The sequence below is a fragment of the Halichoerus grypus genome, chromosome 7 (assembly GCF_964656455.1).
Source record: "Halichoerus grypus chromosome 7, mHalGry1.hap1.1, whole genome shotgun sequence".
Lineage (NCBI taxonomy): Eukaryota > Metazoa > Chordata > Mammalia > Carnivora > Phocidae > Halichoerus > Halichoerus grypus.
Window position 1 is genome coordinate 93,050,661 of NC_135718.1, and position 26,390 is coordinate 93,077,050.

General features: G+C 37.1%; 1 protein-coding gene across 1 annotated transcript in view; it reads right to left on the reverse strand.

Annotated features, from left to right (window-relative positions):
• Positions 1-26,390, reverse strand: part of CATSPERE (catsper channel auxiliary subunit epsilon) — a 205,728-nt gene that overhangs the window by 56,200 nt on the left and 123,138 nt on the right. Inside the window, exons 10-11 of the mRNA XM_078076866.1 lie at positions 14,670-15,162; positions 644-1,118 (exon numbers count right to left, since the gene is read on the reverse strand). Of these exons, the coding sequence (XP_077932992.1) occupies positions 644-1,118; positions 14,670-15,162 (968 nt within the window). The remainder of the gene's footprint in view (positions 1-643; positions 1,119-14,669; positions 15,163-26,390) is intronic.

Consider the following 26,390-nt stretch of genomic DNA (forward strand, 5'->3'; position numbering starts at 1 on the left):
AATGTGACCTTATTTGGAAATAGGATCATTACAAAGGTAATTAGTTAAGATGAGGTCCCACTGGAGTAGGTTGGGCCCTGTGTCCTTGCAACAAGATAGCATGTGAGGACACAGGGAGAATGCTATGTTGTGATGAAGGCAGAGGTTGGAATGATGCAGCTGCAAGCCAAGGAATGGCAAGGTTTGCCAGCAAGCCACCAGAAGCTAGGAAGAAGCAGTGAGAGAGCTCCCCTTTGGGTTTCAGAAGGAATATGGCATTGCTGACACCTTGAATGGGGACTTCTACTCTCTAAAACTGAGACAATAAATTTCTATTGTTTTAAGCTACCCAGTTTGTGGTAGCCCTAGGGAGCCCTAGGAAATGAAGACAACACCATATCACCTCCTATGCTGAAAATGCATGTGTAGGTTGTTTAGTTAGTATCTGCTGAATGACCAAAATGAATCTATTTTGAGTTTGCCATTGCGCTATGTGAGATAACCTTAGTAGAACTTAAAAAGATATCCATTTTTAGGTGGTAAAAAGTGCACTTTTACTTACCAAAAGCATCATATATGAGTGTATTTATAATTGTTACATCTTCATAACGAAGATGTCTACTATAAAAATTAGAATAATTTTTGCAGAATGAGAATGTCTCACCTATGAAAATATCATGAATAATGCTGTTATGTGATAATCTTGATAGATTTCCAAATTCTGTAGGTGTTTGTAAAACTCCAGTCTCGGTGAAATTGTGATAACAATAGTAGATCCGATGTTTGTCCCGCAGTATTAAATCTGGCAGTGCTGCGTATATAAAATGTGGGGTTAAAAAACTGTCAGTAGAGACATCTAATGCAAAGTCTTGGTACACCCACTGTTCTGTATCTTCATTGTATATTACCACATAAATTGTTTTGTTGATGTTACATGCAGTGCAGTAATTTAATAATAAGGCAAGTTCCAAAGGGTGTCCTGGATACTCGACATTGTGTATAGTCAGTGTAGCAGCTGATGATATATTTAGAAGATTTTTCAGTTTTTCAGTAGTTATTATTTTGACAAATTTAAGAAAAGTATATCCGAGATAAACTTCATTTTCTGTCCAGATTGCCATGCTACTTCTTCTTTTAGCCTATAACAAAATAGAAAATAATTAGAAGATCTTTGGTTTTAGGGACATTCCTAACAATTCTGGTCTTCTAATTTGCTATATTTAAAATGTAGTAACTACTAAGGTTTAACTTTTAGTGTATTTCTGAATAATACTCCAGGCATTGAAATATATTACATAGAAATATATTATATGTATTCATAAATATAAATTATTTCAGTAATTTTATTCTTTGATATATTGTTTCTATCTGTAGAAATAATTCATCTTAATTCCCTTTTAAATTGACCCTCAGAGAATATCAGCCTTCTCTTTTCTTATGTATTTATCCACTCTGGCCACAAGCCCCTTCCATGTTCATTGCTATCAAGATATAAAGACACTTCAGGGCGCCTGGGTGGCTCAGTTGGTTGGGCAACTGCCTTCGGCTCAGGTCATGATCCTGGAGTCCCTGGATCGAGTCCCGCATCGGGCTCCCTGCTCGGCAGGGAGCCTGCTTCTCCCTCTGACCCTCCCCCCTCTCATGTGCTCTCTCTCTCTCTCTCATTCTGTCTCAAATAAATAAATAAAATCTTTAAAAAAAAAAGATATAAAGACACTTCAAACATTGTTATTTTTGGAATTATAGTTTCCTTGGATATGAGATAAAGAGAAGACAGAACTGAAAACCTTAGACAAATCAATACCACCCTTTTATGAACACAGGCTGTTAGAGAGGAAGGCCACTGAGAGACTGCTATGTCTGAAATTCAGTGGGCCTAATTTCATTTAGAGTTCCAAGGTCCCCCTTCTTCCCTATCTCTCCTTCCCAACTGTTTCTAATTCTTAGAGATTTTTACCTAACATGTAACTTCTATGTTCATGATGACCAAAAGGAGTCTCTTGGGCACATCTTTCCTCCCTAAGTTTATGTAATGTACACATATTTAGTAATGGATATACTCAAACAGGATGTAGACAGATATCAAACTGGTAACCGAAGAAACAGACTATTTGGTAAAGAGTCATTTCAGTAAAAAGCCATTTTATCAAATGAAGATTCAATTTAAAGTCTAGAGCTTATGTTGCTTTAAATGAGTGTGAGATGATCCTTGAAATATATTAGTAACAAAATGATGAGCCCTTCATAGAAAAGACCCATAATTATTTTTATTCTTGGCAGAGGGATGGGAATCCATCATAAATATTACAGATGGGAATTCCAAGGAATGAGTTTTTACCCACCACAAACTTTCCCATAGATCTTCACTTAGTGAAGTGAAGCCAAAAGGTTTTGGGACAAGGCAGGGGAGCTGATAGATCCCCCTGAGGCATTCAGGCCTCTCCCAAATATAAAGCAGTAATCCTCTGAAGACAAGGAGGGGGCAGGCATCAAGGCAGCAAAGTTGAGAGAAATCCATCTGCATTCTGGATTCTCAGCTACCATAGGCTGGGAGTGGGTAAGCTGGCTGAGGGAAACTCTCCCTCCGACACATCGTTGGCCTTTATAGACGTGGGACAGGGAAGCAAGAGAGAGACATAGAGAGATCTCCCAAAGCATGAAAATCTGGAGCAAGATGAGAGAGGAAGGAATCCCTCAGTGATCAAAAAGTTGGCGGGCTAGGCTGTAGAGCAGAGACAGCTCTCCTGGGTTTTGAAAGGTGGTGGCCAGTTGTAAAGTACGAAGAGATCTCTGGAATCTTGTCAGTGCTAAGAACCCAAGCATGGCTAAAGAGAAAAAAACTCATAAAAATGCTGAAGGACCTAGTGGAAAAGATGGGCAACATGAGGGCAGAGATGGGGAATTTCAGCTGAGATATGTAAATGATAAAAAAGAAGTGAAATTGCTAGATATAAAAAATATGATATCAGGAATAAAAAAATTATTCGATGGATTCAAGAGTAAAGTGGGAAAAGCCAAGTAGATAACTTGAAGACGGTTTAATATACAAACTGAAATACAAAGAAAGAAGTAGGGTTAAAAAAGAATAAATAGATTGAGATCTGTGGGACAATATTAAACAGTATCATATATGTGTTTTTAAACTCCTAGAAGGAAAGGAAAAACAGAATGGTGCAGAAGAAATATTTGAAGAGACAATGTCCAAGAACACCCCTAAATTAATGAATGACATTATCCCAGAAATCCAAGAAGCTCCCTTGAACCACAAACAGGATACATACAAGGAAATCACACCTAATCACATAATAAAAGTGCTGAAAACCAAAGAGAAAGAGCAAATTCTGAAAGCAGCTACAGATAAAAAGATACATTGTATATACGAGAACAACAGCATGAATAATGGCTGACTTCTTACCCAAAATGGTAAGAGGCCATAAGATAATGGAATGATGTTTTTATAAATTACTTTAAAAACAACAAAAACCAGCTGTCATCCTATAATTCTGTATTCAGTGAAAAATATCCTTCAAAAATGAAGGGAAAAAATAAAGACACTTTTATACAGACAAATGCTGAGAAAACTTATTATACAAGAAAATTCAAAGACATTCTTCAGGCTGAATGGAAATGAGTTCAGGAAGAACTCTGCATATGCAAACAGAAATAAAGCATACCAGGAGGAGATATATATATATATATATATATATCTCAGGAATAAAAAAATTTGGAATCTTGTCAGTGGTTTGCCCCTCTCTTGGTTTGCCCCTCTCTCTCTTTTTTCCCCTTTGCTTTCTCCCAATGCATATATATATATATATATGACGTATTTTGTTATCAGTTGATATTTATATACCTATATATCTTTATGACAATTGACATTTTTAAAGATTTATTTATTTATTTGAGAGAGAGAGAGAGCACAAGCAGGAGGGGTAGGGGAAGAAGGAGAGAGAATCTCAAGCAGACTCCAGGTTGAGTGGGGAGCCCAACGCGGGGCTTGATCTCATGGCCCTGAGATTATGAACCAAAACCAAGATTCTAACATTTAATTGACTGCACCACCCAGGTGCCCCATATGACAACTGACTTTTTAAAGCAAAAATATTAACAATGCATTGAGATTTATAGCATATTTAGGAGTAAAATATGAGATAAGAGTACAAAGGGTGGGTGGGGTATGACTGAAATCATATAGTTTTGTTTCTTAACACTGTTGTGAAGTATATATTTGGAATTAGACTCTGATAAATTAAAGATGATTATTGTATAGCCAAGTGCAACCACTAAAAAACAGTTTTGAATAAAAAAGAATCAACACAGTAGAAAACACAGAGATACTGAAAAATACATGATTCATTCAGAAGACAAGAAAAGAGAAACAAAAGAACAAGTGAGGTTGATAGAAAACAAATACCAAGATGGTAGACCTAACTCCAACTATAGAAATAGTTATGTTAAATCTAAGTGGACTGAATACTAGAACTTTGAGGCACATGTTGTCACAGTGGAGAAGAAGCAAGACTGCAGTTTATAAGAAATATAAAGCCACAGATAGGTTGATAGTAAAAGGATCAAATACAACCATACACCATATAAGCATGAAACATAAGAAAGCTAGTGTATACCCTCTAAAAGAGTTCAGATAGTAAGACTGAACACACCAAAAGTTGGTGAGATATGGAACTAAATGGAAAAAGCTGCTTTAAATATTTTATGTCTTAATTACTATAGCTTTATAATAAAGTTTGATACGTGATAGAATACTTTGCTACTCCATCCCCTTCCAACCCTCAGCTCTTTACTTTTTCATATGTATTTTAGAATCAGTATATTGAGCTCCACAAAGTAACATTGCAATTTTGATTAGAATTGCATCAAATCTATAGATAAATCTGAGAAAAACTGAAAAGCTTTTAATATTCTGTATTCTAATCCATGAACATGATATAGCTAGCTATGTATTCAGATCTTTATTAATATTTTTGATAATATTTTATTTTTATCTCAACCAAGATCTTATACACTTTTAGTGGCATTTATTTTTAGATATCTGTAATTTTTTTGTTCTATCTTGAATTTCCATATGACTTTTAGAATCAGCTTCTCAATTTCTATTGTATATATGAGAACAATGACATGAATAATGGCTGCCCACTGGGATTGTTATGATGTGTGCTGAATTTCTCAAGCCTAGACATCTTAACTGTAGAGAGTCTTCTCACCCATGAACCAATCTCTCCATTTAAGTCTTTTATTTCACTCAGTAATGTTTTGTAGTCTTTGTGTGTGTGTGTGTGGTATGATTTTTTTAAAGTTTTAATTTAAATTCCAGTTAGTTAACATACAGTGTAATATTAGCTTCAGGTGTACGATATAGCTCTTCAACACTTCCATATATCACCTGGTGCTCTTCATGACAAGTGCACTCCTTAATCCCCATCACCTATTTCACCTATTGCCCCACCACCTGCCCTCTGGTAACCATCAGTGTGTTCTCTGTGATTAAGTGTCTGTTTCTTGGTTTGCCCCTCTCTCTCTTTTTTCCCCTTTGCTTTCTCCCAATGCATGATATATTTGATCAGGTGACAGAAATTGTGACTCTTACCTTGTTGAGTGCTGAATAGTTTTTATAAATACTCTTGAATTTTGTTCTGAGATTTAATTAAGTTACTGGGAAACATTTGGATCCTTCTGGGTCTTGTTTTTAAGATTTGTTAGATAGTCTGGTGATATTTATTCCTTAGTACTGAGGCAAGACTTTTAGAGCACTCTACCCAATGCCCCATGAATCACTATGAGCATTTTCAATTTGGTTGGTTAGAAGAGGTACTATTCCCATCCCTATGTAAATTATCAATTCTATTCCCCTGCCCATTCAGTCATCCCTTTCCCCAGATTGGACAGTTTCCCCACATACATACACTTATTAGTACTCTGCTGAATACATGAGGGGAACCCTTTGCACATCTCTGGAATTCTGTGTGCAGCTCTCTCATTTCTGATATTCTGCTTTGCAAACTCCAACCACCTGTTCTCTCCTGTCAGCTCCACTTCCTGAACTCAGGGAATCTGCTAAACTCTGCTTGAGTTTCCCATGTCCTTGTTCCCTAATCTGGGAACTTTCTCAGGAGGTTAATCTAGGACAATTGCAGGGCTCATCTTGATTTACAATGTCTTGAGAGGCATTGTTTCATACATTCTGTTCAGTCTTTTTGTTTTTGTGTATTATGCAGGAAGGTAAATATATAGTCCCTGCTTTTTAACTTCATCTTGACCAGAAGTGGAAGTTTCTAATATAAAAATTTAATGCTATAAATTTCCCTCTAAGAACTGCTTTAGCAGCATTTCATAAAATTTGATACCTTATACTCTTATTTTCATTCAGTTAAAAGACTTTCTAAATTCCCTTAAAATGTCCTATTTAACACAAATCATTTAGAGGTGTACTGTTTAATTTCCAAGAATTGGGATATTTCCAGATATATTTCTGTTATTGATTAATTCCATTGTGGTTAGAGAACATTCTTTAGATGATTTAAATTATTTCAAATTTGTTGAGGTTTGTTTAATGACTCTGCATATGGTCTATCTTGATAAATGTTCCATGAATACTTGCCAAGAATATGTATTCTGCTGTTGTTGGGTAAAATGTTCTATACATTTTAATTAGATTCAGTCAGCTGCTCAGTACTTCTATACCCTTGCCTATTTTCTGCTATTCTATTTTCAACTGTAATTATGGATTTGTTCATTTCCTCTTTTAATTCGATCAGTTTTGATATGGTTTTAATATGTTGTATTTTAATTTTCAGTCAGTTAAATATTATTTCTAATTCCCTTGAAAATGTCTTTGTCCAAAGGGTTATTTAGATATGTATTTGTAAATTTTCAAATACCTGAGGGTTTTCTAGATATATTTAAAAAAAAAATTATTTCTAGTTTAATTCTGTTAAGATCAGAGAACATACTTTGACTTTTATTCTTTTAAATATGTTAAAGTTCGTTTTATGTTCCAAAATATAGTCTATCTTGGTTAATATTCCATGTCTAATTGAAAAGAATGTGCTTCCTGCTGTTGATAGGTGGAGTATATTCTACAAATGTACTATTAGATTAACAAATAGTATTACTCTTGGGTCAGCAAACTTCTTATGGAAAGGGCCATATAGTAAATATTTTAGGTTTTGGGCCACATAGTCTCTGTTGGAAATTTTCATCAGTGCTGTTGTAGTGCAAAAGCAGGCAGAGATAATACATAAACAAATGAGCATGGCTGAGTTCCAATAAAACCATTTACAAAAAAAGGTGGCAGAGTGGATTTGACTGATGAGCAATAATTTTCTGACCCCTGCTGCTGTTTCTTTGTACATCTTTGGAATTTTGTGTTTGTCTTATCTATTCCTGAAGAAGGAGTGTGGAAATCTTCCAAACAATTTGTTGATTTATCTATTTCTTTTTTCCATTCAATTAATTTTGTTTCTTGTATTTTGAAGATTTGTTGTTAAGTGTATCACATTTAGGATTGTTATGTCTTCTTGATGAATTGATCCTTTTATCATTATATAATGTCCTTCTTTATCCCTGAGTATTTTCCTAGCTTATTTGATATTAATAAACCCATTCTATCTTTCTTTTTTTTTAAGATTTTATTTATTTATTTGAGAGAGGGACAGAAGATGATGGTGGGGTAGGGGGGCAGAGGGAGAGGGAGAAGCAGACTCCCTGCTGAATAGAGAGCCTGATGTGGGACTTGATCCCAGGACCCCGGGGATCATGACCTGAGCTGAAGGCAGGCACTTAACCAACTGAGCCACCCAGGTGCCCTCTCTTTCTTTTAACTAGTGTTTTCATGATATAGCCTTTTCCAATATTTTACTTTTAATTCACCTGCATCATTTTATTTAAAATGAATTTCTCATAGAATGTATACAGTTTGGTCTTTTTAAAAAAATCCAATTTATCTATTCATCAATCGATGGACACTTGGGCTGTTTCCATAATTTGGCTATTGTCAACAATGCTGCTATAAACATTGGGGTACATGTATCCCTTTGAATTAGTGTTCTTGTATTCTTTGGGTAAATACCCAGTAGTGAAATTGTTGGATCATAGAGAATTTCTATTTTTAACGTTTTTTTTTTTTTTTAAAGATTTTATTTATTTATTTGAGAGAGAGAGAGAGCACAAGAGAGGGTAGGGTCAGAGGGAGAAGCAGGCTTCCCACGGAGCAGGGAGCCCGATGTGGGACTCGATCCCAGGACTCCGGGATCATGACCTTGAGCCGAAGGCAGTCACTAAACCAACTGAGCCACCCAGGTGACCCTATTTTTAACTTTTTGAGGAACCTCCATACTGTTTTCCAGAGGGGCTGTACCAGTTTGCATTCCCACCAACAGTGCAAGAGGGTTCCCCTTTCTCCACATCCTTGCCAAACCTGTTGTTTCTTGTGTTGTTTATTTTAGCCATTCTGATGGGTGTGAGATGATATGTCATTGTAGTTTTGATTTGTATTTCCCTGGTGATGAGTGATGTTGAGCATCTTTTCAGGTGTCTGTTGGCCATCTGCTTGTCTTCTTTGGAAAAATGTCTATTCATATCTTCTGCCCATTTTTAAATTGGATTATTCATTTTTTTGGGTGTTGAGTTTTATGACTGATGAATGGATAAAGAATTTGTGGCATACACACACACACACACACACACACACACACACACACACAAATAATGGAAATGGAACATTACTCAGCCATAAAAAAGAATGAAATCTTGCCATTTGCAATGACATGGAAGGAGCTAGAGAGTATTATGCTAAGTGAAATTAGTCAGAGAAAGACAAAAACCATATGATTTCATTCATATGTGGAATTTAAGGAACAATACAAATGAGCAAAGGGAAAGAAAATATAGATATATATATAGAGAGAGAGGAAAACCAAGAAATGGACTCTTAACTATAGAGAACAATCTAACGGTTACCAGAGGGGAGGTGGGTGGAGAAATGGGTGAAATGGGTGAAACTCAGGACCCTGAGATCAAGACCTGAGCCAAGATCAAGAGTTGGGATGCCCAACCAACTGAGCCACCCAGGTGCCCCCAAATAACTGGAACATCAAAAACTTAAAAAAAAATATCCAATTTGACAATTGATGCCTTTTAATTAGTGCTCTGGCCATTTAAATTTAATGAAATTATTGATATGTTTCTATATAGCTCTACCATTTTATTAATTTGTATTCTCTGTTTTTGTCCCAGTGTTTCCCCTTCTGCCTTCTTTTGGATTATTTGAAAAAAATATTTTTAGTATTCCATTTTAATTTATATATTAATCATATACTTTTAAAAAAAGATTTTATTTATTTATTTGACAGAGAGACACACAGCGAGAGAGGGAACACAAGCAGGGGGAGAGGGAGAGGGAGAAGTAGGCCTCCTGTGGAGCACTGAGCCCAATGTGGGACTCAATCCTAGGACCCTGGGATCTTGACCTGAGCTGAAGGCAGATGCTTAATGACTGAGCCACCCAGGCACCCGATCATATACTTTTTTTTTTTTTTAAAGATTTTATTTATTTGACAGAGACACAGCGAGAGAGGGAACACAAGCAGGGGGAGTGGGAGAGGGAGAAGCAGGCTTCCTGCTGAGCAGGGAGCCCGATGCGGGGCTCGATCCCAGGACTCTGGGATCATGACCTGAGCTGAAGGCAGACGCTTAACGACTGAGCCACCCAGGTGCCCTGGGATCATATACTTTTTTTAATGTTGCTCTAGGGGTTACAATTTATGCCCTTACTTTTCACAACCTACTTAGAATTAATACTTTAACATTTCAAGTGGAATAAAGAAAACTCACTACTCCATAGGTTCCTTTATCCTTCCTCATTTATGTTGTAATTGTCCTATATGTCAAGATACATTAAAAGCCCCACCAGAAAATATTTATGTTTTAAGTTTTGCTTTTATACATATTTGCTGTCAAATTATCTTAAGGATCTTAAGGGTGTAAAAATAATCTACCCATATAAGTACCATTTCTGTTGTTCTTTATTGATTCCTGACTTTTTAAATTTTGTATTTCCTTTCCACCTAATAAGCTTCATTTGGCATTTATTTCTTTTAGAACAGGTCTGCTGGTAACAAATTCTCTTAGTTTTCTTTCATCTAAAAATATCTTTATTTTTCTCCTTAATTCCTGAAAGACATTTTTGTCTAGAAATAGAACTCTAGGTTAATATTTCTTTTCTTTCAGTATTTAATATTACTTCATTGCCTTTTGTCATCTATGGCTACTGATGAGAAATCTGCCGTCACTTGAATCATTGTTCTTTATATATGATGTGTCATTTTTCTCTGGGTGCTTTCCAGTTTTTTCCCCCTTTGGTTTTCAGTAGTTTATGAATTTCTTTGCAATCATCTTGTTTGGAGTTTGCTGAGTTTCATGACCCCATAAGTTTATATCTTTTCCAAATATGGGAAGTTTCTAACCATTAATTATTCTAATATTTTTTCTACATGATACTCTTTCTCCTCTCCTTCTTGAGACTTCAGTGACATGAATGCTAGACCTTTTGGTATCATCCCACAGGTCTCTAAGACTTGGTTTAATGTTTTTTAAAGATTTATTCATTTATTTTTTAGAGAGAAAGAGAAGGAGAGGGAGAGAGAGAGCATGGGGGTAGAGGGAGAGGGAGAAAGAGTCTCAAGCAGATGCTGTGCTGAGCAGAGAGCCTGACATGGGGCTGAATCTCATGACCCTGAGATCAGACTTGAGCTGAAACCAGAGTTGGATGCTTGACCAACTGCACTCTCCAGGTGCCCCAGACTTGGTTCAATTTTGACAATTTTTTCTATTGTTTAGATTGGAAAATTTCTATTGATGTAACTTCAGTTTTATTGACTGTTTCCTCTGTAATATCATCTCCATTTTGCTATTGAGCACATCTAATAAGTTTTCAATGCAATTATTCTATTTATATTCTAAAATATCTGGTTTTGATTCTTTAAAATAGTTTTAAGCATTCTTGTTCTTGAGGACTGTTTCATTGAATGTATATAATTTTAGGTTGACTATAATTTTATTTCAGTTACTTGAGTATTTTACTATCTTCTGGCTTCCACTGGTCTTAATTATTTTATTGCCTTGCTTGTAATTTGTCTTTTCTGTCTGGATAATTTTAATATCTCATTAGTCTTTGACTAACATGCAATTTGTGACCATGCAATTTGATTATTTTGTTCTAAGTGGGTTTTATTTTTTACCATATCAATTGGCATTTATTACTATTTCTGGACTGAGGATTGATATCTTTAAGTCTGAAAAATTCTCAGTTATTTCCCATCTCTCTGGTCTTTCATTTTGGAATGCTGATTAGATATATGTTGGATCTTCTCTTTTCCATTCTCTCTTTTCTCTCCCTTATTCTTTTTTTCTTGTTTTCCATTTCTTTTTCTCTCAGACTTATCTTGTTTAATTTCTTCTTATCTAATTTCCAATGCATTAGTTATCTTTGTTGGATCCAATCTTTAATTTAAGCTGTCCATTGAATTTTACATTTCAATTTTCATTAGTTTTACCTAAGCTTATTACATAAAATGTAATATTTTAACATTTATTTTTACATATTAAAATTTTTGAAATACAATTCACATACAGAAAATGGACAGAAAATGGACTGAATAGAAAAATACATGGCTGGAAGATTTGTGACAAAGCAGAAGTCTGTGTAATGACCTTAGAGATTTAGAAACAGAATATCATCAGAACTCCCAAATGCCACCCATGCTCTCTCCCAGTCACTATTGTTTTTCCTTTCCAGGATAACCACTATTCTAAATTTTATAGTAATGACTTTCTTGCTTTTAGTTTTACTAATTGTCTTGCCATTTGGTAGATTCCTTTTTCCCTATGTTTTCCACTTATTTAAATCTATTAAGGATATTTTATATTTTGCCAACTCCAATACCTGAGGTCCTTGCAGGAATGATTCTGCTTTTTATTGTTTCCGCTGACTCCCATGGCATCTTGTTTCTTTGTGTGTTTTGTCATTTTTTACTATGAGCTCAATTTTGTCAGAATGTTATCTGTGGGAAATTTTTGAAGCCTGACTTGAGGGTTTATTTCTCCAGAAATTATTGTGTTTACTTCTGCTTGGTGCTAGCCTTAATGGTTTCCGAACTACACAGGTCCTGGGAATCTGGGCCCCAAAGTCCATGTGGGTTGGTTTCTGATCACAAATTCTTTTTTTTTAAATTAACATATAATGTATTATTTGTTTCAGGGGTATAGGTCTGTGATTCATCAGTCTTACACAATTCACAGCGCTCACCATAGCACATACCCTCCCCAATGTCCATCACCCAGCCACCCCATCCCTCTCACCCCCCTCCACTCTAGCAACCCTCAGTTTGTTTCCTGAGATTAAGAGTCTCTTGTGGTTTATCTCCCTCTCTGGTTTTGTCTTGTTTCATTTTCCCCCTCCATTCCCCTATGATCCTCTGTCTTATTTCTCAAATTCCTCATATCAGTGAGATCATATGATAATTGTCTTTCTCTGATTGACTTATTTCATTTAGCATAATACCCTCTAGTTCCATCCATGTCATTGCAAATGGCAAGATTTTTTTTGATGATGCAGAATATTTCATTGTGTGTGTGTATATATATATATATATATATGCCACATCTTCTTTACCCATTCATTTGTTGATGGATATCTATGTTCTTTCCATAGTTTGGCTATTGTGAACATTGCTCCTATAAACATTGGGGTGCAGGTGCCCCTTCGGATCACTACATTTGTATGTTTGGGGTAAATACCCAGTAGTGCAATTGTTGGGTCATAGGGTAGCTCTATTTTCAACTTTTTGAGGAACTTCCATACTGTTTTCCAGAGTAGCTGCACCAGCTTGCATTCCCACCAACAGTGTAGGAGGGTTCCCCTTTCTCTGCATCCTTGCCAACATCTGTCGTTTCCTGACTTGTTAGTTTTAGCCATTCTGACTGGTGTGAGGTGGTATCTCATTGAGGTTTTGATTTGTATTTCCCTGATGCCAAGTGATGTTGAGCACTTTTTCATGTGTCTGTTAGCCATTTGGATGTCTTCTTTGCAGAAATGTCTGTTCATGTCTTCTGCCCATTTCTTGATTGGATTATCTTTGGGTGTTGAGTTTGATAAGTTCTTTATAGATTTTGGATACTAGCTCTTTATCTGTCATTTGCAAATATCTTCTCCCATTCTGTCGGTTGTCTTTTGGTTTTGTTGACTGCTTCCTTTGCTATGCAAAAGCTGTTTATCTTGATGAAGTCCCAATAGTTCATTTTTGCCCTTGCTTCCCTTGCCTTTGACAATGTTTCTAGGAAGAAGTTGCTGTGGCTGAGGTAGAAGAGATTGTTCCCTGTGTTCTCCTCAAGGATTTTGATGTACTCCTGTCTCACATTTAGGTCTTTCAACCATTTTGAGTCTATTTTTGTGTGTGGTGTAAGGAAATGGTCCAGCTTCATTCTTCTGCATGTGGCTGTCCAATTTTCCCAACACCATTTGTTGAAGAGACTGTCTTTTTGCCATTGGACATTCTTTCCTGCTTTGTCAAAGATTAGTTGACCATAGAGTTGAGGGTCCATTTCTGGGCTCTCTATTCTGTTCCATTGATCTATGTGTCTGCTTTTGTGCCAGTACCATACTGTCTTGATGATTATAGCTTTGTAATAGAGCTTGAAGTCTGGAATTGTGATGCCACCAGCTTTGCTTTTCTTTTCAACATTCCTCTGGCTATTTGGGGTCTTTTCTGGTTCCATACAAATTTTAGGATTATTTGTTCCAGTTCTGTGAAAAAAGTTGGTGGTATTTTGATAGGGATTGCATTAAATGTGTAGATTGCTCTAGGTAGCACAGACATTTTCACATTTGTTCTTCCAATCCATGAGCATGGAACGTTTTTCCATTTCTTTGTGTCTTCTTCAATTTCTTTCATGAGTATTCTGATCACAAATTCTGAAGACAGACTTTTCTCTCCTTCTAAGAGTTAAAGCTGAGATAGATTTAATTATGTTGGGGAAATTTTTTAAGGTTCTTGTTTTATGAAAAAATGCTTATCAGATGCTCAGGCCCAAGGCCTTATGTCCGAGTACCAGAGGTCTAAATATCTAAGATCAGCACATGGGCTTACAGCAGCCAAGATTTTGGAATTGGCTTATGCCTCTAGATTAGTGATCTAGGACTACCCCATTCCTCTCAGGATTTCCCCTACTTCCATACAGGTCCAGCTATATGCTTTACAAAAGTTTAAAATTTTACACAACATTTTAGGTGTTTTGTAATGGAATAGCTTTAGGATATCTTATTCGCTATATTGTCAAAAAGAGGAGTTAATTCATTTTTGAGAGCACATAGAATCTTTGTTCGGGAAAAATAATTTTTTGGACCTTTTGCCCATGTCAAGGTAAAACAAAACTCTCATAATATGGCTAAATGACTCTGCATAATAATACACAATATGTATTTTATTTCTTTTGCTGGAAGTGTATCTCTATAACGAGGCCTCTGAAAAGTTAGGTTAGGAAGATGGACTTATTTACAACCATAAATAAAATAACTGCAAAAAAGCTGTATAGTATAGTCTCATATTTCACTGAATTAAATAATACGGTAAATATATCTAAATGTGTAAGTGTAATATACATAATCTTTTACTAACCTTTAATAAATATTTGACCCAACACCATTTTCTTGTTGTAATGCCAATAATTCCACTATCAGGAAGATTTTCACTTATTCCCAGTCTTTTGAACCCAGTAAAACTTTTTATGTAAAGAATACCATTTATTAGAAAAAATATTCCATCCCGTGATAGGCTTACATCAGACACACTGTGTCTTTCATCCTCAGTCAAAATGTTTGGAGGCACTCTGATTCTGGTCCAAGTACGGAATGAATCATTTGTTTGAAAGGTCTCCATATCGGCTACCACAACAACAGATGAAGGAACACAATCAGCCCAGGCTGCTATTAACTGACTACCATGTGGTGAAGAGATTGGTAAAAATCCAGGAATCTCAGGTATTGTCAACAAAGGAAAGGTCAGCAGGAAAAGAAAATCTGCAATAAAGCAATCTTGAAAAGCCACTTGATTTCCTTTAATCTCCTTTAGCACATCATCTGTTGTCATTGGTATCAAAATATGCCAGGTCCTAAGAAGAAAAAAATAGAAAATAGAAAAATAAAATGGTATCTCTCTCTTCTCTCATCCATCTTGTACATTGTTGACATTTATCATTTAAAAAATTTTTTTACTTTTATCAACATAAATCTGGGTTAAACAAATCAAATAGCACTAAAATGCTACCTTTGCCCCATTTCTCCTCATTCTTCACTCTTATTCCCAAAGGAAAACAATCTTGACACAGCTATTTCATCTGCAATGGTCTCCAAATTCTCAAATATTCTTATGCTTCTCTCTTAATATATAATTTTTACACATTATATATTGGCTTCTTATATGACAGATGAAGATGTATTTCTCATAAAATATAACTACCCATACAACGCCTCTTCTCCCAGTATCACAGAGTTTAGCTAAATCTATAGTTTTTGCATTGTTTTACTATGTAAATATTGTTTACTAGTATGTCAGTTATTTTACTATAATTACATTTTCATATATACATATATATTCATGATATTTCTCCTAGAGTTAATAATTATTTCATTTTGAAAATTTGTTGTTTCCTAAGTGTTCCAATAGGTGATGTGGTGCTCCACAATATTTTCCATGTGGTAAATGCAGAGGTAATCTAGTACTTGTTTCACTTCATTACTCTTTGAGTTGAAGCCACCATTTACTGGATCCAGAGCTTTTCTCTTTCTTGTTTTGCTAAAGCACATTCTTTAGTACCTCTCTGTGAAAGTTATAAGAACATAAATTTTTGAGACCCTGAATATCTGAAAATATTTTACACACCTGCTGGATAAATTGGCTAGGCAGAGACTTCAGATATCTCAGGGCATTTTCTCCAGTCTTTTTGTATTAAAGTTTCCTAATGAAAAGTCAGATGATACATTGACTTGTTATTTAAATGGTTTACCTTTCTATAAGTTTTAGGATCTTCCCTTTTTCTCTTGGTATTCTAAAATTTGACAGGGCTGGGTCTATTTTTTGAGTGGACATACAGAATTTGTGAAAATAAGGATTTTCCCATGTATCTCGGAAGTTATGAAAAATTCCAAGGAGAGTTTCTCATCAGGTTGTAGATGTTCAGTAAATGTCTCTTGAGTTTCCTCTTTCCTCAGTGTATACATACTTGGGTGATGGCATTCTGCCCACTCAGAATGTGGTCCTGGCAGTTCAGGGGGACCCATGTTGGGCAGTTGTAGGGTTGTCACCAAACCTCTATGCCCTAAACCATGCCACCATGAAACGCAATGCAATTACTGTTTTTGCAAGCCACACTGCTGACTCTATAACATCAGTTTCAAGTATAGTTTCTACAATCATCAGTACCATTTTTTACATTGTCCACTAGCTATATGATAACCTCACATATGTGTAGTCACATTATAATGAGGTATTGGCGACTCTTTTGTTTGGATGGAGAACTGTTTATCTACAAGGCCTAGAAAGGAGCCAACACTCAAGGCCCGGTCAGGACATACTGAGCATTTCAATTTTCCATGTCTATTACTTTGTTTTCAAGTGTTTTTTTTTTTCATTGTGATTATACACTTCTCAAAATTCTTTTCTTACTTCTTTCCTATTTTATAACATCACAGTTTTCTTTTATGTATATAATATCTTCTCCTATTTCTGTGAAGATGTTATTTATGCTTTTTTGGATTTTTCTTTTGCTCCCTGCTATGTTTTTATTCCTCTGAGTTCCATTGTTCTCTTTATTGATTTAGGTGTCTGACGTTCATGTTGGAAGCTTTCTGTAATTCTCTGAGAGTCTTTGGTTTTCCTTTAATATATAAGAGAGAAGTTGTAACAAGTTTTGGGTCAGTTCTTAGGGATACTTCTCTCTCTTCTTGTGCTCCATTGTGCTTCTCCCCTTCTGACTCCAAATTTAAGTTTTTTTAAAGTAGGTCTGATCAGTTAATGCAAAGAGAAATCCTCTTCTATCTTGCCAGGAGGATATATGTTAGGTTTCCACATTCAGGGAGCAGAGCTGGAGGAAAGGACTGAAGGCACACTGGAGGGTTCCCATCACTTTAGAATTACCTCTGCAAGCTCTTTTTTTTTTTAAAGATTTTATTTATTTATTTGACAGAGAGAGACACAGCGAGAGAGGGAACACAAGCAGGGGGAGTGGGAGAGGGAGAAGCAGGCTTCCCACTAAGCAGGGAGCCTGACGTGGGGCTTGGTCCCAGGACCCTGGGATCATGACCTGAGCTGAAGGCAGATGCTTAACGCCTGAGTCACCCAGGCACCCCCCTCTGCAAGCTCTCAATTAACACAATTTCATGCTCTATGTCAGATACTACTTCTCTCTCTGCTTTCTACTGTTCTTGCTTCCCTTCCCATCGTTTCTCCTTGTAGGCTTGCAACTATCTTAGTGAGATAATGGGAAAGAACAGAGATAAATAAATGCATTTAATCTGCCATATTTTAATTTATCTCCTTTAAACTGAATTTCATTAAGTCATGTTCTGCTTAGAAACATCAGTGGTCCCTTAATTATATCCAGGAAAAAAATTCAAGCTATTCCAAATGATTTTCAGGGAATTTCCATATTTTTTCCTATTTAATTTCATTTGCCATATTATATTTCAGGTGTGTTCTTCCTGTTTGCCTACCAGAACTGTGTGTGTTCTTCCTCTCTCTTGGGGTGCCCATTCTATCTTCCCTGTCTTTATGTTCCACTGTCTTTTAAGTTCTGCCCAGAACTATCTCTTCTATTTTGCTTTTTTGTTTTACCACAAAATGTATCTTTTATAAGGATAACCTTTTCTAAACCCAGATTAGTCAATCATGTGGATGGTATTTTATGGCATCCAAGACAGTATTTTTAAAAAATGGAGCTCTGTATTCTCTATATATGCATGTTTTCTTTGTGTTTCTTTTAAAATACCACTATTTAATAATTTTATTACTAACGTATCATATATACAAAAGAGTATACGACACACACACACACTTAAAGAATAATACTAAGATGAGCATCTGTGTACTAATCATCTAGATTAGAATCAGAATGTTACCAATACCTTAGAAATGTTCTATGCCTCTCCTTCCCCCATCCCCACTTGCTTACACATAATCACTGGCCTGATTCTGTGTTTGCATCTGTGTGTCCATTCCTGTGCTTTTTAAAAATAGTTTTGCCACAAATATGTCTTTTTTAAACAATATGGAACTGCAAGGATAAATAGAAAAATCCACTAGTATAGTTAGAAATTCAAAACTCGGGACCCTGGATGGCTCAGTCGGTTAAGCGTCTGCCTTCAGCTCAGGTCATGATCCCAGGGTCCTGGGATCAAGTCCCGCATCGGGCTCCTTGCTCTGCAGGGAGCCTGCTTCTCCCTCTCCTCCCCACTTGTGCTCTCTCTTACTATCTCTCTCTCTCTCTCTCTCTAATAAATTAATAAAATATAAAAAAAAAATTCAAAACTCCTCTTTCAGTAATTGAGAGATCCAGCAGGCAGAAAATCAGTAAGTACATAATTGAACTAAACAGCACCACCAATCAAGTGTCTCCAATTGACATTTAAGGAGTATCTCATCCAACAACCGCAGAATACACATTCTTCTCAAGTTCATATGGAACATTGACCATGACACACCATATCCTTGGCCATAAAACACATCTTAAGAAATTTAAAAAAAAAACACAGAACACATACAAAGTATGCTTTCAAAATACAAGGTAATTAAGCTAGAAGTCAATAACAGAAAGATGGCTGGAAAAATTCCCAAAGATTTGGAGCTTAAACACTTCTAAATAACACATTAGTCAAGGAAGAAATCTCAACTGAAATTTAAAAATATTTTGAACAAAAAGAAAATGAAAAATGTCTTGAACAAATGAAAAAAATACAGCTTACCAAAATTTGAGGGCTACAGTGAAAGCAAGGCTTAGAGGGTATGGTATTAAGTGCATATATTAGAAAAGAAGAAAGATCTAAAATCAATGCTCTAAGCTTCCTCCTTAGAAAACTAGAGAAAAAAAGCAATACAAACCTAAAGGAACTAGAAGAAAAAAATTGCAGCAGAAATCAATGAATTGAAAACAGAAGAACAATAGAGAAAGATGCACTAATAACAAAACCAGATAAAGACATCACAGGTAAAGTTGCAGACCTTTCAAATTCAACAATGTGTAAAAAGAATTATATAACATGGGCAAATGGGATTTATTCCAGTTATGCAAGTCTGGTTCAACATTAAAAATCAATTAATGTAATCTGTCACACCAAAGGTTAAAAAAAGGAAAAGCATATAATCACATCAATAGATGCAGAAAAAGCATTTGACAAAATCTCACACCTATTCATGATAAAAACTCTCAGATAATAAGCAATGGAGGGGAACTTCCTCACCTTGATAAAGGAGCATCTGCAAAAGTTATGCAAAAAACTTAATAATGAGAAACTAGATCCATTCCTACTGTGAAAAAGGCAAAGATGTCTCCGCTGATTACCCCTCCTATTCAATATCACACTGGAAGTGTCTGCCATAGTAAGATGAGAGAAGGAAATAAAAGGCATACAAGATAGAGAAGGAAGTAATAAAATGTTTTTTTTTACATTTAAAACATTTTTAAAAAATTAACATATAATGTATTACTTGTTTCAGGGGTACAGGTCTGTGATTCATCAGTCTTACACAATTCACAGTGCTCACCATAGCACATACCCTCCCCAATGTCCATCACCCAGCCACCCCATCCCTCTCACCCCCCTCCACTCTAGCAACCCTCAGTTTGCTTCCTGAGATTAAGAGTCTCTTATGGTTTGTCTCCCTCTCTGGTTTTGTCTTGTTTCATTTTTCCCTCCCTTCCCCTATGATCCTCTGTCTTATTTCTCAAATTCCTCATATCAGTGAGATCATATGATAATTGTCTTTCTCTGATTGACTTATTTCTCTTAGCATAATACCCTCTAGTTCTATCCATGTCATTGCAAATGGCAAGATTTTTTTGTTGGCTGCATAATATTCCACCATATATATATATATATGCCACATCTCCTTTATCTCTTCATCTATTGATGGACATCTGGGCTCTTTCCATAGTTTGGCTATTGTGGACATTGCTGCTATAAACATTGGGATGCAAGTGCCCCTTCGGATCACTACATTTGTATGTTTGGGGTAAATACCCTGTAGTGCAATTGCTGGGTCATAGGGTAGCTCTATTTTCAACTTCTTGAGGAACCTCCATACTGTTTTCCAGAGTGGCTGCACCAGCTTGCATTCCCACCAACAGTGTAGGAGAGTTCCCCTTTCTCCGCATCCTTGCCAACATCTGTTGTTTCCTGACTTGTTAAGTTTAGCCATTCTAACTGGTGAGAGGTGGTATCCCATTGTGGTTTTGATTTGTATTTCCCTGATGACGAGTGATGTTGAGCATTTTTTCATGTGTCTGTTGGCCATTTGTATGTCTTCTCTGCAGAAATGTCTGTTCATGTCTTCTGCCCTTTTCTTGATTGGATTATTTGTTATTTGGGTGTTGAGTTTGGTAAGTTTTTTTTTTTTTAAGATTTTATTTATTTTTTGACAGAGAGAGACAGCGAGAGAGGGAACACAAGCAGGCGGAGTGGGAGAGGGAGAAGCAGGCTTCCTGCAGAGCAGGGAGCCCGATGCAGGGGTCGATTCTGATCATGACCTGAGCTGAAGGCAGATATTTAATGACTGAGCCACCCAGGTGCCCTGATAAGTTCTTTATAGATTTTGGATACTAGCCCTTTTTCTGATATGTCATTTGCAAATATCTTCTCCCATTCTGTCAGTTGTCTTTTGGTTTTGTTGACTGCTTCCTTTGCTGTGCAAAAGCTGTTTATCTTGATGAAGTCCCAATAGTTCATTTTTGCCCTTGCTTCCCTTGCCTTTGACAATGTTTCTAGGAAGAAGTTGCTGTGGCTGAGGTAGAAGAGATTGCTGCCTGTGTTCTCCTAAAGGATTATGATGGATTCCTGTCTCACATTTAGGTCTTTCATCCATTTTGAGTCTATTTTTGTGTGTGGTGTAAGGAAATGGTCCAGCTTCATTCTTCTGCATGTGGCTGTCCAATTTTCCCAACACCATTTGTTGAAGAGACTGTCTTTTTGCCATTGGACATTCTTTCCTGCTTTGTCAAAGATTAGTTGACCATAGAGTTGAGGGTCCATTTCTGGGCTCTCTATTCTGTTCCATTGATCTATGTGTCTGCTTTTGTGCCAGTACCATACTGTCTTGATGATGATAGCTTTGTAATAGAGCTCGAAGTCCGGAATTGTGATGCCACCAACTTGGCTTTTCTTTTCAACATTACTTTGGCTATTCAGGGTCTTTTCTGGTTCCATACAAATTTTAGGATTATTTGTTCCAGTTCTGTGAAAAAAGTTGGTGGTATTTTGATAGGGATTGCATTAAATGTGTAGATTGCTCTAGGTAGCATAGACATTTTCACAATATTTTTTCTTCCAATCCATGAGCATGGAACATTTTTCCATTTCTTTGTGTCTTCCTCAATTTCTTTCATGAGTATTCTATAGTTTTCTGCATACAGATCCTTTGCCTCTTTGGTTAGATTTATTTCTAGGTATCTTATGGTTTTGCATGCAATTGTAAATGGGATGGACTCCTTTCTTCTGTCTCATTGTTGGTGTATAGGAATGCAACTGATATCTGTGCATTGATTTTATATCCTGCCACTTTACTGAATTCCTGTATGAGTTCTAGCAGTTTTGGGGTGGAGTCTCTTGGGTTTTCCACATAAAGTATTATGTCATCTGCAAAGAGTGAGAGAGTTTGACTTCTTCTTTGCTGATTTGGATGCCTTTTATTTCTTTTTGTTGTCTGATTGCTGAGGCTAGGAGTTCTAGTACTATGTTGAACAGCAGTGGTGATAGTGGACATCCCTGCCATGTTCCTGACCTTAGGGGAAAGTTCTCAGTTTTTCCCCTTTGAGAATCATGTTTGCTGTGTGTTTTTCATAGATGGCTTTTATCAAATTGAAGTATGTACCCTCTATCCCTACACTGTTAAGAGTTTTAATCAAGAAAGGATGCTGTACTTTGTCAAATGCTTTTTCTGCATCTATTGAGAGGATCATATGGTTCTTGTCCTTTCTTTTATTTATGTAGTATATCACATTGATTTGCAGATGTTGAACCAACCTTGCAGGAATAAATCCCAGGAATAAATCCCACTTTGTCATGGTGAATAATCCTTTTAATGTAGTGTTGGATCTTTTTGGCTAGTATTTTGGTGAGAATTTTGGCATCCAGGTTCATCAGGAATATTGGTCTGTAATTCTCCTTTTTGGTGGGGTCTTTGTCTGGTTTTGGGATCAAGGTAATGCTGGACTCATAAAAAGAGTTTGGAAGCTTTCCTTCCATTTTGATTTTTTGAAACAGCTTCAGAAGAATAGGTATTAATTCTTTAAATGTGTGGTAGAATTTCCCTGGGAAGCCCTCTAGCCCTAGGCTCTTGTTTACTGATTTTTTTTTGTTTACTGAGATTTTTGATTCCTGCTTCAATTTCTTTGCTGGTTATGGGTCTGTTCAGGTTTTCTATTTCTTCCTGGTTCAGTTTTGGTAGTTGATACGTCTCTAGGAATGCATCCATTTCTTCAAGATTGTCTAATTTTGAGGGGGCGGAGCAAGATGGCGGAGGAGTAGGAGACCTGGATTTCGTCTCCTCTCAGGAATTCAGCTGGATAGGGATCAAACCATTCTGAACACCTACAAACTCAACAGGAGATCGAAGAAAAGAATAGCAACAACTCTCTGAACAGAAAAGCGACCACTTTCTGGAAGGTAGGACGTGCGGAGAAGTGAATCCGAGGCGTTATTCGGGAGGATAGACGGCGGGGGAGGGGCCTCCGTTGGCCGCTTCTGGCAAGTGATAGAGCCACGGAGCACAAAATCGGAACTTTTAGAAGTCTGCTCCGCTGAGGGACGTCACTCTGGTGGCGAAGTGGGGGGTGGAACCCTCGCGGGACAGTGTGGTCTCAGGACCCTCGGGGTCACAGAAAGACCGGGGGTGCCTGAGTGCGGCAGAGCTCCCAGGTATCGGAGCAGGGAAGCCGGCTGCAGAGATGGACCTGAGGCGCGGGCTCTCAGCTCGGGGTTGCCATAAACCGTGACCGCGGCACAGTCGGGCCACTGCTCCTCCAGCAGGGACCCAACAAGTGGCAGATCCGGGGAGACTCACCTTCCTCCCCCGGGAGGAGAGGTGCGGGAGTGCACCGCGGGGATCTGCTGGGTTTGGAGACTCCACCCGGGGTCAGATGCCAGATAGAAAGGCGCGGTCACAGGCCGGGTGAGCGTGGAGTGCGGCCGGAGACCGGGGAGACGGGAGTGACTGACTGCTTTTCTCTGGGGGCTCGCTGAGGAGCGGGACCCCGAGTTCTCGGCTCCGCCGGGGCGGAGACTGGGAGGCTGCCATTTTCACTCTCCGCCTCCAAAGCTGTACGGAAAGCTTGCAGGGAACAAAAGCTCCGGAGAGCAAACCCGAGCAGATTACTTAGCCCGGACCGGCAAGGGCGGGGCAATTCTGCCTCCGGCAAAGACATTTGGGAACCACGGCAACAGGCCCCTCCCCCAGAAGATCAGCGAGAACAGTCAGCCAAGACCAAGTTTACCGATCAATGAGAACGGCAGAACTCCAGCGCTAGGGGAATACTGCACATAGAATTCATGGCTTTTTTACCATGATTCTTTAGTCTTTCAAAGTTAATTATTTTTTTAACTGTCTTTTTTTCTTTTTTCCTTTTTTCTTTTTTTTTGAATTTTTCTTTTTCCCTTTTTCAACCAACATCTTATCAATCCCTTTTTAAAAAAAAAAACATTTTTATTTTTCATTTTTAAAGTCATATTCTATCCCTTCATAGTAGTTACCCGTATTTTTGGCATATATATATAAGTTGTTCTCTCTTTAAAATCTTGAGATAGTTTCTTCTAACAGATCAAAATATACTCTAAATCTCTAGTGTATGGTTTTTTTCTACTCCCCTGCCTGATCACGTTCTCTCCCTTTTTTCTTTCTTTCTTTCTTTTTTTTCTTAATCCTATTCTTTCTTTTTTCAAACAACTTATCAAATGCTTTTTAAAAATTTTTTATAATTTCCATCTTTACAGTCATATTCCATCCCTTCATCATATCAACCCTTATTTTTGTACATATATAAGTTTTTCTTTCTTTAAAATTTTGGGAGGGACTTTCTTTTAACAGACCAAAATACACCCAAAATCTAGTGTGTGGCACTGATCTATAATCCAGCCTGATCATATTTGATCACATTCTGTTTTTGTTTTGTTTTGTTTTGTCCTGCTTTTATTTTTATCTTTATCTTTTTCTTTTTTCTTTTTTTCTTTCTTTTTCTTTTTTCTCTCTTTCCCTTTCTTTTCCCACTGCTTCAGGTCTTTTCTGATTTGTTTAGAGTATATTTTCTGGGGACGTTGTTACCTTGCTAGCATTTTGTTCTCTCATTAATCTATTCTCCTCTGCACAAAATGACAAGACGGAAAAAATCACCTCAACAAAAAGAACAAGAGGTAGTACCGACTGCCAGGGACCTACTCAATACGGACATTAGTACGATGTCAGATCTAGAGTTCAGAATCATCACTTTAAAGATACTAGCTGGGCTTGAAAAAAACATGGAAGTTATTAGAGAAACCCTTTCTGGAGAAGTAAAAGAACTAAAATCGAACCAAGTAGAAATCAAAAAGGCTATCAATGAGGTGCAATCAAATATGGGGGCGCTAACTGCTAGGATAAATGAGGCAGAAGAAAGAATCAGTGAGATAGAAGACCAAATGATGGAAAATAAAGAAGCTGAGAAAAAGAGAGATAAACAACTACTGGATCACGAGGGCAGAATTCGAGAGATAAACGATACCATAAGACGAAACAACATTAGAATAATTGGGATCCCAGAAGAAGAAGAAAGAGAGAGAGGGGCAGAAGGTATAATGGAGCAAATTATAGCAGAGAACTTCCCTAATTTGGGGAAGGAAACAGGCATCAAAATCCAGGAAGCCCAGAGAACCCCTCTCAAAATCAATAAAAATAGGTCAACACCCCGACATCTAATAGTAAAACTTACAAGTCTCAGAGACAAAGAGAAAATCCTGAAAGCAACTCGGGAGAAGAGATATGTAACCTACAATGGTAGAAACATTAGATTGGCAACAGACTTATCCACAGAGACCTGGCAGGCCAGAAAGGACTGGCAGGACATATTCAGAGCACTAAATGAGAAAAATATGCAGCCAAGAATACTATATCCAGCTAGGCTGTCATTGAAAATTGAAGGAGAGATAAAAAGCTTCCAGGACAAACAAAAACTAAAGGAATTTGCAAACACGAAACCAGCCCTACAACAAATATTGAAAGGGGTCCCCTAAGCAAAGAGAGAGCCTAAAAGCAACATAGACCAGAAAGGAACACAAACAATATACAGTAACAGTCACTTTACAGGCAATACAATGGCACTGAATTCCTATCTTTCAATAGTTACCCTGAATGTAAATGGGCTAAATGCCCCAATCAAAAGACACAGGCTATCAGATTGGGTTAAAAAACAAGACCCATCGATATGCTGTCTGCAAGAGACTCATTTTAGACCCAAAGACACCCCCAGATTGAAAGTGAGGGGGTGGAAAACCATTTACCATGCTAATGGACACCAAAAGAAAGCTGGGGTGGCAATCCTTATATCAGACAAATTAGATTTTAAACCAAAGACTGTAATAAGAGATGAGGAAGGACACTATATCCTACTTAAAGGGTCTATCCAACAAGAAGATCTAACAATTGTAAATATCTATGCCCCTAACATGGGAGCAGCCAATTATATAAGGCAATTAATAACAAAAGCAAAGAAACACATCGACAACAATACAATAATAGTGGGGGACTTTAACACGCCCCTCACTGAAATGGACAGATCGTCTAAGCAAAAGATCAACAAGGAAATAAAGACTTTAAATGACACACTGGACCAAATGGACTTCACAGACATATTCAGAACATTCCATCCCAAAGCAACGGAATACACATTCTTCTCTAGTGCCCATGGAACATTCTCCAGAATAGATCACATCCTAGGTCATAAATCAGGTCTCAACCGGTACCAGAAGATTGGGATCATCCCCTGCATATTTTCAGACCACAATGCTTTGAAACTAGAACTCAATCACAAGAGGAAAGTCGGAAAGAACTCAAATACATGGAGGCTAAAGAGCATCCTACTGAAGAATGAATGGGTCAACCAGG